The sequence below is a fragment of the Panthera pardus genome, unplaced genomic scaffold (assembly GCF_024362965.1).
Source record: "Panthera pardus isolate Hobbes unplaced genomic scaffold, ASM2436296v1 HiC_scaffold_25, whole genome shotgun sequence".
NCBI classification, from domain to species: Eukaryota; Metazoa; Chordata; class Mammalia; order Carnivora; family Felidae; genus Panthera; species Panthera pardus.
In genome coordinates, this window is record NW_026526821.1 from 8,537,295 (window position 1) to 8,549,584 (window position 12,290).

General features: G+C 45.5%; 1 protein-coding gene across 1 annotated transcript in view; it reads left to right on the plus strand.

Moving 5' to 3' along the window:
• The window catches only part of BCAS1 (brain enriched myelin associated protein 1), a 101,188-nt gene that overhangs the window by 65,746 nt on the left and 23,152 nt on the right, over window positions 1-12,290 (plus strand). The window contains 1 exon segment of the mRNA XM_019458112.2: window positions 5,222-5,263. Coding sequence (XP_019313657.2) covers window positions 5,222-5,263 — 42 coding nt within the window.

Consider the following 12,290-nt stretch of genomic DNA (forward strand, 5'->3'; position numbering starts at 1 on the left):
ATTAAAAAGGAACTGTTACCTGATCATAAATTTGGATCCTTCAAGGAGCGACACTGAGACAGAATTGATGTGCAGTAGATTTATTGGAGGCAAGCGGCATGAAGGATAAAGGACAGGGGATAGGAGTAGGTAGAGAGAGACTTCACACCATAGTGAGGGTCTGACACAGGAGAAGAGAGACAGGGAAGGAAGGCGGAGAAGGTCAGAAAAGCCATGGACTCAGGGTAGCGCTGAGCCAACGGGAAATCCCAGAGCAGAGCTTGCCCACGAGGAGTCGTATGTTGAGCAAGAATGGCCCAGTACCCTGCCATGTTCAGTCATTGCCTGGGAGCGTGGCCTCAACATTTCACTCGGTAGTGGATGCCGAAGAGGTGTGGGCGGGAAGCTCTCTCAGCAGGGAAACGGCACACTCCGTGGCTGCTGCAGAAGGTACACGAAATGTGGCCAAGACCATGCAGGAGGCTGGCAAGTGACGGAAGTCTGAGGAACGCTGATTGGCGGCAGACAGATCTGACTCTGGGTCCGATGAGCCTGGATGAGCAGCCTCAGTTTCAAAATTTGTAAAATGCAAATAATAAGGGTACCTAGACGGAGAAATGAAGATTAGATAAAAAGAATGCCCGCAAACCCCCTAACACCACGCCTAGCACAAAAGTGGCCGATGACAGGGGTCTGGGTGGCTCAGTCGGTTGAGCCTCTGACTCTCGATCTCAGCTCTGGTCACGATCTCATGGTTTGTGGGATCAAGCCCTGTGTCAGGCTGTGCACTGACAGCACAGAGCCTGCTTGGGATTCTCTCCCTCCCTCTCTCTCCACTCTTCCCCTGCTCATGCACACGCCCTCTCTCTTTCAAAATAAATGAATAAACTTTCAAAAAAAGGTGGCCAATGAATTGTCCTTCTGACCTATGTCATTTATCTCCTGCGTGTTCAGGAGGGGACACACTTCATCTTTCTATACCCTCCGGTTTGGAGAAGCTGCTAAGCTACTGAGCTTCAAATACTTTATTTTTCCTTATCTTTGGGGTCTCTGAGGGATATATTGGTTCCTCTTTGAAATTCAAGCTATTTCCATTGAAGAAAAAACAGGACCAGTTGACATTCATCCCCCTAATGATCAGATTTCATATAGGTCAGTCTCATTGGTTTTTTTCCTTTTCCTCGATTATCTGGCTTTATTTCTTGAGTAGATTATAAAAATAATGAAGAGACACTAAAACCCAGTCACCGGTAAATCTTGTTTTCCTTTCTTCCACCTAATCAGGAAGACAGCTCTAGATGAAAGTAAAACACAGGCAAGATTCACTCATGTAAGAGTATTTTTAGCTTCTTTCTTTGTGCTGAGTTTTTTTGTGCTAAGTGCTGGGTGCTAAGGCATTGAAAAGATAGAGCGAACAGACTGGTCCCCTTGTGCAGCTGAAAATCTCATGGGGGGATGTATGTTTTAGTAGAAAACAAAATGAAGACCTCTGTTTTCTTTAAATTAGAAAGCACTTGATTATAAAATCACTGTTGTAAAAATTTTTGGAAAAGAAACAAAGAGGAATGCTAGAGAATTTTGATATTTCCGCTAACCCAAGCTCTCTTTCTTCTCCTCTTGTAACTGAGAAGCTTTTACACAAACTGACTTTGAAGTGTGTGCATCCACAATATGAGCATCAGAAATAAAATTCTCCCCTAACACGCTGTGGATATGAGATTATAAGTTATTTTGATTTATAGGCTTGATTGCGAAAGTCATTCTTATTATAAAACAAAAATATCAAAAATAACCTTTGAGAAAATTAATTTCAAATGATGTTGTGTTTGCCAAAAACTGTTTTGAATCCAGTGACTGGACTACCTATGCCCTTTATTGTTCTGGGGTCTTTGGTATACCATTTGTTCTGTGACCTCCCAAAAGTTACTCAGCCTCTTTGAGTTTCTTTTTCCTCATCTGTTGAAGGAAAGGGTTGATCTTGAAAGGAAATAGATGATCTTGAAAATTTCTTGTACGTGGCAAGTCTTGCACAACAGACAGAATCAGAAAGTTTGGACACATTGCTTGACCACCGAAAGCCTCTGTTTTCCTTTGTGTAAGTAGGGACGTGTTCATCTCACTGTGTTGTTGTGACAGTCCGATAACTGTACCCAGAGAGACCCTCGGACATAGTAAGGGCTCCACGAACAGTCTTATCATCTCTTCAGGTGTGAACAGTTGCTGGTGATGATCTAAACATCCATGTGTGGCGTTTGATGCCAACAAAAGGCACAAAACAAGACAGGCTCGTTTGTACTGCTGTCGAAACACCTAAAGTCCATTTGGGGGAACAAGGCACATACACATGCCTGCACTTGAAAGTGTGTGTGCACGTGCAACATTAGTAAATGCTGCATTTGAAATCTCTTCAAACGGGTATTTGAAGGTAGATGCAGGTATACAATCCGTGTCCACGGCGCAAGAAGACGTATCTGGGAAGGTCGATTCCTTTCTCCCCTCCTCCTGCATAGTGTAAAGGTAAAAATAAACACAGGACTTAGACCAAAATGAACATAGGGAAGAGTTCTTAGCCCGGAAAGCAGCTTCCCCTGCTTTCCTTTGGAGGAGAGGAACGATGGTGTGGGAAAAATAATGGGAGCCCTGAAGTCAAAGAGACACATCATCAAATCTCAGCTCTGACAGTTACTGGCCGTTTGAATGTGATGGGGTGACTTGAATCCCCCCTGCTCCACTTTCCTCAGCTCTGGGGACAGACCGTGGCATCTACTTTCTGTGGTTAGTGGGAGGACTGAGTTGGAGAACGAATGCAAAGTGACTGGCCCTGTTCCAAAACGATGATGTTGGAATCCGGTGTTAATGTGTGGGGTGCAGGTTACAAATGCTGTGGGTGTTTAGAAAAGGGAGCAGTCGGTGTAGGTCAAAACAGACTGAGAGGACTTTGAAAATCCTCTGGATCCTCTGAGTTATCTGCTTCAAACACAGATGCCTGCATTTGATCCCAGAACCCACGGGAATCCTGGTTAAGAGAGTCTGGCATATGGCCGGACAATTATGGAAGCACTTGAAAGGCGGGCCGAAACGTCTAAGCTTGAGGAAAGGTCTTAGGGCCACTGTGAAACCAGTGAACTCAGAACAGCTGTCACATGATCAAAATGATGCTTCCAGAAGACCTGCTAGCCACAGGATGTCTGTTAGCTTAAGTGCTACCATGTGATAGGATTTTAAAGAAACATCCTTTCACGAATGTGCTCTTCAAAGGACGGGATCCTTTCTGTGCGAGTTTATACTGATGAGTTCAGGAGCTGTTTAGGCCCTCGTTCTCAGCAATATAAATGCCCAAGCAGGATCCTTTAGTTTCAAAGTGGGTTTTGGTTGGGATGGTGAAGGAGGCTGGACAGTCCGTAGGCTCAGCAGATAGCAGCCAGATGCCCAGTTCATTGAAGGAGATGAGAAGTTTCTAGTTTGAGATTTGAATGGGAGTCCTGCGCTCCATGTGGCTCCCGATTAGCCCCACACCCTCTTGTGTTCTTCTCACCGGAGAGCTTGGGAACCCAACGAGCACCTGCCGGCCTGCAGAAATGGGACTTGCGCCGAAAGAGCCCCTCTCGTCTGCTTTGAAGTGAGCCGTTGCATCAGCAGCACCGTCCAGTTTTCGTTCTCGTCTTCCATCTATCACACCGGACCCCCTGGCCGTGGGAAAGAGCGAATTGCAATTCGGTGCTGCTGGTTGCTCTGCCCGTGGGCTTTCTGCTCGGCGCGAAACGTAAAGAGGAAAGGGGGACACTGCCTGAAGCCTCCAGTTGTCGTTGTGTGTTGAGCGCTGGTGCAGGTACCCCTTACATGTGAGATCCAGGCTCGGCTCACAGAACGGGTTCCGTAGAGCTACTGTTGATAAATGGCCCAAGCTGAACATCTCATCTAGAGAGAAAGCAAATCTGGCCGTGGAGAAGGAAGCTCACACAGCTACTACAAAGCGTGACTCAGACCCTTGACGTCTGAGGGTCTTGGAACTTGGCTCTTGGAACCACTTCGACCGCTCCCTAGCTGTACCACCTTGAACAAGTGTCTTCGCCTCCCTGTGGCTCCATTTCTGTCTACGTAAATGACGATCACCCTCCTGACCGCTTGGGGCCACTTCCAGTGCGATGGTGTGTACAAAGCCCCTGCACATACAAGGTAGATGCAGGTGTACGATCCGTGTCCACGGCACAGGGAGACGTATTTGGGAAGGTGGATTCCTTTCTCCCCCCCCCTCCTGCATAGTTTAAAGGTAAAAATAAACACACGACTTAGAACAAAATGAACATAGGGAAGAGTTCTTAGCCTGGAATCCAGCTATGAACACCCTAAAATGATGGGCAAAATATTTGGTTCGTGCTTATTTTTCTGGAAAGGGAGTCCAGATCTGCCAAGCGGGTCTCAAAGCGGTCTGCGAACATCACCCCACCACAACCCCTCCCTGCCAAATTTAAGAACAACTGCAAAGATCATCTCCAAAGTTGAAGCTTCGCAAACGGTCGTCATGTAATGGTGGCCTCGACCTTTGACAGCACTGGGGCAATCGCTCCCCTCCTTGAGGCAGTCTGCGTATGACAGAATTACTGTAGGGAGGAATAGTGTTTGAAGTTGGGTGTGTTAGACCCCAGCCTTCTGGGCCTCCAGAGAAGGGTTCTAGCCGGATTCCACTTTGGCATATGATGCCACCGGCCTATGTTGAGGGCTGAAGCAGCTACCGATGCTGGCCACTGCACTACGGTCAGGATAAGGCCAAAGACCCTGCTCGTTACCTCACCACCTATTTGCTCTATGTGTACCATGGGATGGATGTCTCTGGACTTAACTGCCAGAATTTTCCTGAGCGGCTCATTTGTTTTTACCTGACAGTGACTGTGTCTTATGTGATTTTCATCAACAAGCAGAAAATGTTAAGGCAGACGTGTCACTGACCCACAGCCGAGGCTGTGGTCTGTGTTTTCTGTAGCAACGCTTCTCCCCCACTCCATTCGTGTCCTGGCCGCGTCTGGGTATTTATTTTCCCTTCGTTGCATTTTCAAATACGTAACTATTTATCATCTTGCTGTACCGTGTGATCCCGCGTAAGTCTCTCTCAAGTTCTCTTTGGAACCAGGTGTGCGTAAGGAATTCAGTGTCCAAGAATGGCACCAGAGGGCTGTTGGCCCAAAGAACTCTCCATTTTTTGGTAACATTCTGACTCTTACTTTTGTTTTTATCTTCCCTTTAGTCAGTTAAAGAGGATTCAGTCCCCGCAGGTGCAGAGGAGAATGTAAGTTATGCGTTAAATGGCAGAACCATTTCATTCTCATCTTCCGCATGCTGGACCATTGGGCATTTCAGCTCTGGGGTCCTGTGTTCTTGCATTGCCCCAAGTGTCTCCCACCTGCCGTAGACTCTTTCAGCCTTTCATGTGATAAGGGACCAGTGGGGATAACATTGGGTGAATATTTGCAATGCCTATGAAATCAGCACAAACGAAATCACAAAGTCAGAGCATGCGTTTTTATAATTTGTTGTCATCCAGGGGCTGAAAGAGTCTATCACACTTAAGACTATCCTTCCACTTCCTTAAGGGGCAGTGATGCTGCCCCCTACGCTTCTTCTATCTTGATCGCTCTCTGTTTCCATGGCAACCCAGATTCTCTACTAACTGTGGGCGGTACCCAGGACAGATAGGTGCGTCAAGCATGAGAGCATCTTGCTGCACTTGATGCTAAGACTGTTGTTCTTGGGCGGGAGAACCGACTCCTTGGGTCTACATCTGGGAGACATAGGTTGGACCTCGCTGTCCAAACCCTCCAGACTGTGCGTTCATGTCTAAAGGGGATGGCTCCATAGAGGCACCGCAAAAATGCAGTTTTCCAAAAACATCTTCCAGGGAGATTAATCAATTGTCCTCATGAGTCAGCAGCTTTCTGCTCTGAATGGAGTACAGTCTTGGAAAATTTTACAAGTGGGGATAAGCGAGTTCACAGCTCCTTAAGATAGAAACCGATCATTATCGTTTTGCCAAAGCAAAATATGTTTGGCTCTTTCTAGGTGTCTCTTGTTTGCTAGCCTTGGAGAGAGCTTGTGTTTTCATTTTTATTTAATTGCTGGCATTGAACTGATGTTGAAAATCCAAGTCTGTTCCAGAAATGTTGTCTGTGATGTGGGATGGAAATTAGAATGGTTGTTACAATTCTTGCTAGGAGAAAGGTCTTTCAAATCTGCTTTTTTGTTATTGTAATTGTTTTTCTTTCCCTCCCCCCTCCCTCTTCCTTCCTTCCTTCCTCCCTCCCTCCCTCCCTCCCTTCCTCCCTCCCCCCACCTCTCCTTTCTTCCTTCCTTCTTTTCGTCCTTCCTTTTCTTTCTTTCTTTCTTTCTTTCTTTCTTTCTTTCTTTCTTTCTTCCCCTTCTCTTATGAGTCAAACTTACGAGCTCAGCAAAGCCCAGATCTTTCATAATTCCCAAAAATTCTCATGAATTTACCAGCTATTTTCTATGGAGCCAAAGCCTCTATTTCAGCAACCTGTGAGGAGGAACAGTGTGAGTCTTTTCCTCCATGAACTTTACATTTAAAAGCTGCAGGTTAACCCTGGGGCATCAGTTAGCATTGAGGTTCTGAGTTTTTTGGAGAGAAACTTCGTTTTGGATGTTTCTGTGCCATTACCTGTTTGAGGAACCCCACATCAATGCAGGGTTGACCTCTGACAAAGAGGAAGTATTTCCTTTTCTAATGTGAAATTCGGAACAGAAATATAAACGTAAACTAAAGTCAAATTACTGATGCCAAAAGAGAACAAAAAAGCTGCTGAAGGTATCAAAGAAAGCAAAATATTTTCTCAAGAAAATGAAGATGCATTATGAAAATGGCTTTAGGTTACTTAGCCCTCAAAAGAACATTTCTGTTTTTAAGCTCCAGCATTTCTTTGTCTGCCTGTTAGTTGGAGGGATGAGGCTAAAAGCAGTGGGTCTTGGGCCCTTTATCCCTAGACTCTGCCCCCTCTTGGACCTCAGTTTACTCATCTCTTAAATGCCCACAATGATATTACCCACCCCTTAGGGTTCTTGCAAGAATTAAGTAAACAATGCATTTAACGTGCATGTTTCAGTGCCCAAAACACAGAAAGCATTCAGTAATTCAGGGGTCTGCAAACAGCAGCTCACAAGCCAATTCCAGCCCATTGCCGTAGGGCCCACAAGCTAAAATTGGTTTTTACATTTGGAATTTTTTTTTAACGTTTCTTTATTATTGAGAGACAGAGAGAGACCGAACAAGAGCAAGGGAGGGGCAGAGAGAGAGGGAGACACAGAATCCGAAGCAGGGTCCAGGCTCCGAGCTGTCAGCACAGAGCCCGACGCAGGGCTCGAACTCACAAACCACGAGATCATGACCTGAGCCGAAGTTGGACGCTTAACCGACTGAGCCACCCAGGCGCCCTGGTTTTTACATTTTGAATCATTGAAATAACTGAAAGAATATTTGTGGGGGGGGGGGGGTGGTGCATAAAAATTTCACCAACTTCACATTTTACTGTTTATGAATAAAGTTTTATTAGAATACAACCACACTCATTCATGTGCATATCACCTGTGGCTGCTTCCCCGCTTCAATGGCAGCGTAGAGTGAGTGCTCCCAGTGATCAGAGATTGTATTTCCTCGAGCAATTACACATCCCTAAGTGCCCACGTCGAGTGAAGGCATGCATGAAATAATTAGTTTAATTTCCTCCTCCCAAATAAGAGAGATGGCATTAATCAAAACAACGTACAGTTAAAAACAGAACTATTAAGTGTGATTAACCATACTATGAGAGTCCTATCTAGCGACGTCTGGCTAGAATATGGTTGGTTCGTTTTTGTTTTGTTTTGCTTTTTTAAAAACCTGTGGAAGTTTAGCGCTTTTCCTAGAATGTGCTTCGGGTCCTATCAGAAGTAAAATCTGCTACAGAGACTAAAGAATCATTCCTCTGTCATCTGAGAATATTTTGGCCCTTGCTTAATTCAATTAATGTGCTAGCTAATGGGGGAAAAAATCTTTCCCTCCCAATGACCTATACCATCAAGGAAATAGGTACTTCTGTTTTTTACCTCTCTTAGGAAGTAACCTCATGGTTGCAAGTGAAAGAAAACCCAACCCAATCTGGATTTGTTTTTGAAAAGCAATTTATTGGCACTCATCACTGGGAAGCAGAATTGGTTTTAAATAAGTCTTGATTCGGGGCTTTCCTGTGGCTCAGCCTTCCTGGCCTGCCTACATTTCCACCTTCCGATGTCACGTCGCCCAGTTCTGAGCAAAGGAGAGATTGGTCCGGTACAAACTCTGCCTGTCCTAGAATCTGTTCTCCTTCATGGACCTACACGGATTCACGTGCTCTATTAATCAGCTTTGGCCAGATTTTGGTGCAAAATCGAAGCCCCACACTGCAGTGGCTTTCAATAGCAAGGATTCTTGTTTTCCTCATTCAGGCTATGCGGCAGCTGTGGGTTCTCTGTGGCTGATCCACGTGGCTCCTTCCTGCTGAGATCTAGACTGAGAAAAACAGCCCCTTCAACAAGGATGTGCAATTGTAGTGACCAAGGGAAGACAGTGCCAGGGGTGAACCATGCAAGGGCTCTGAGACCTTCCACTCAGTCCGGCTTTCCATCACATCTGCTCACGATACATTTGCCAAAGCACGTCACACAACAATGGGCACAGATCTATAAGCGCTGTACAGGAAGCCAGAGTGAAAAATTGGGAAAATAATACATTCTGCCACATGTTCCCATCCCTAAACTCATATGGCCAATGAGCTAGACCATGTGGATTGGCTTAGATCTGCTCAAGCAACTTCAACCCACTTATGCAGTCTTACAGTTAGGGCGTATTGTTCCCCCAAAGCAAAATGGGGGTTCCATGAAGAGAACGAAGGAGAATAGTTCCTGGGTTGAAAAAGAAAATCTTCGCCCAGTCTTGGTAATCAAATAATCGTGTTATAAATTAAATCAGACAGCATCTTAAAGAGATTCGAAAGTAACAACTGTTAATATCAATATTTTTGTATTATGGGTGAAGTTTAGGTGGAAGAAATCTGTTTTGCTGTAAATCAGTCTCCAGAACTCGCAGTTCTAGTGAAAACTGTATAATCCAAATGCCAAGAGTAACGATGGTGTAATCTTTGAGGCAAAAAGTGGAAACTTGCTGAAATGTGTGTTCTCTGTCTTAAATGCACTAGCCGTCTTCATGCAAAGTATAATATCCCCTAATGAAGTCAAGCCAATCCACGCGGAAGTATAGCACACATCTGATTTTCACCGCATCCGTCATGCCCCAAATTAAAATGTGCAGATGCAGTTATATATTCTAAAGAAGGAGCGACTTCTTCCAAAGCCTTGGCTGGAAGGATATCGGAAAACTATCCGGACAAAAATCAAATTCTATGTCTGTATATGCAAATTAGCTCCTCACTCAGCTCAAATCCTTCTGGATTTCCACACTGGAAATCGGTGGATTTTCCTTGGCTGCTGAAAGCCAATTTCTTGGCCTGACTTCAAAGCTAATGGGACTCTCTAGAAGTATCGCCCACATCAGCCTTTTTTTTTTTTCACCTACCGAAATAGTTATGTTTTGAAGAATGGACTCTGGCCTAGGATTTATGAGTTGATACCACTTACCATTTGTAAAGGCCCAGCAAGAAAACCATTGGCAATCGAAAGGTTGATTGATGAGGTTACCATACAGTCTGATTATTTTATTATGTAATTTTCCCTCCAGGCCCTTACATACAAAAAAAGGAACTTGCTGCTTCAGAGACAGAATAATTCTGAACCCAGATTCAATGAGTCAGACTCTGGTCATTACCGACCTCAGGGTTATTTCCCATTTCTCCACCCTTTTCCCCATGATCTCAGGCAAGGTTGGCAACTACCATACCCACAAAGTATTTGATCATTATTAGTCTAAAACAGTACTCCCATTTTTTTTTTCAGCAACAATTTGTCTAGGGGTAAGGATGTGACAACTTCTGGCCAGTGCAATGTATGCTAAGGTAGGGAATCAAAATACAGACGTTCGTTTGGAGGAAAGCTTTTGCTGGGAACTTCCTCCATTTTTTAAGACGTTGGGTTGAGGATGTCATGCCTGGAACTGTGGCAGCTACTTATATATCCATGAGGTAACAAATAAAAGAGTGAAAATCCAGCATGCCAAAGATGGGAGAACCAAAGGATAGAAGGAACCCATGTTTTTAAAGACATTGTGGAGCCATAGAACCAATCCTAGAACTTCCTACTTTCAAACTGATTCTGTATCATTACTGGTTAAGCCATATTAGGTATTGGGTTACCGGTCCACAACTCCATCCCCATTGAAATGGCTACTTACCTGTGCTATGACTTTGGCCAAGCCGTTCAGTCATTCACATTCTTCATCTATAGGATAGGGACAATGTTATCTTACTCTGAGCTCTTTAATAATTCAATAACTATTCACTGGGGGGATATATTAAAAATACTCTGCACGATGTCAGGCATGGTAAGAGGTGGTTATTAATATCATCTCTAAAAAATGGGCATGTGCATGGCGGGTGATTCCACATTATTCAGGCCCATGAAATAAACAGCTCTCATAATAGCTCAAGTAACAGCCAGTGGCGTTAACTGAGTGCTTGTTATGTGTCAGGCACCGTTCTAAGAGCTTCACGTGCACTTCCTGGGTTTAATTTTGCAAACCACTTTCTGATGTGTATACTGTCCCCGTCGAAAAGATGGAAACCCCATCGTCTCGATGTCGGGATGTTGAGTAGGGACCTCTGTTTAGAGCCTCCGTAAGGGGTGAGGTCAAGACTTGGAGCCAGGAAGGCACTGCAGGCTGATCTCGTGATCACTAGGTCAGACCGCCTGCCTGTCAGGGTCACCCCGGGACCCTTGTGGCTGAAGGTTCTTTTTCAGAAATGCAACTGAACTGAACCAGGCCCAGATATGGAAACCCATGACCACGTCTGACCACCACTCCCAGTATGTCACCTGGCTTCAATGTCATCCTGGTTTCCCAAGATGGGCCTGGGTCAGGGCAAGGCAGCCCTGCAGCAGGAGAAGCCTCTTCCCAAACATTTGCTGTTTGGCTGTCCAGTGCTTTCATTCTTCCTATGTCTTAAGATGGGACAACTTGGCTTGTGTTCACCCCAGCCCCTGCAGCTCCTTGCTCTCTTATGGTCAATCCATGCCGATCTCCCCTGCTTTGCGTCCTTCAGACTTTCGAGCTGATGACTCCCCAGATCGATTGATGACTTCCCCATATCTTTGTCGACAGACGGAAGATGCTCGAAGTCATGCTGATGTGTTATGAAATGGAAGGCGGGGAGAGACGGCTGTGATTCAGTTGCTATATTTCAGGCTGGTTCCTCATGCTGATTGGTTAACGGGCACCTCCCTGCTTCGGTTGACAGTGCAGAAATTCAGGGTCTTTCTCAGTCTGGATCCCTGGGGTCACGGGCAAACCAATGGTATATTCTGGATGAACGGAAGGAAGATGATTTCTCCACAGGCATGCTGTGTTTCTAGAAATACCTAAGTTGCCTCCCCCCAACTCCCTGACAGCAAGAACAAGATTCCGAGGAAGGGGCGGCGCCTGGCACCAGCAAAGACAAATGCACAGATAACTTTGGCTCTAGAGCAACTGTCTGTGAGGCAGGGGAAGGCAAGCGTGTTGTGCAAAGGGCTAGGCAGTAAATATTGCAGACTTTGCAGGCCACATGTGGTCTCTGTTGCCTACTTTTTCATCTTTTAAAAAAGCATTTTACAACCCCTTAAAAATGTAAAATCCATTTGTAGCTCGGGGCCGTACTAAAATAGTCTCTGGGCTGGATTTGGGAGTAGCTTGCCAGCCCCTGCCCGAGGAAACCAAAAAAGAAATTATGAAGCCCTCTCAGGGCCAATTAAATCTGTTGCAGGGATCAGTGCGAAAGCAGAAACTGTTCCAGATGTGACTGGGGCACAGCACAAATGGGGCGAGGCGATGCAAAAAACGGAATTTGGAATCAGAGTGCAGGTGAATGGGATCTTCCATCCAAACCCCGCGTTGCTGGCCATCCCTTGTCCCCCATGGACATCCAGGGGGCACTGAGCTCACTAGGTACCTCTCTGGGGGCCGTAAGGAACTTGGCCAATTTTCTTGCCAAGTTTGGTTTTCTTCTGAAAGCGTGAATTTCAGTAAAGAAACAATGGCAAATGACCGGCCCTGGGGTGGGGTGGGAAGTAAGTTTAGGAGGAAGCCCAGTCTGTTCAATCCAGTGTGGCTTTCATCCTATCCTTTCCGCAGAGACAACGAATTC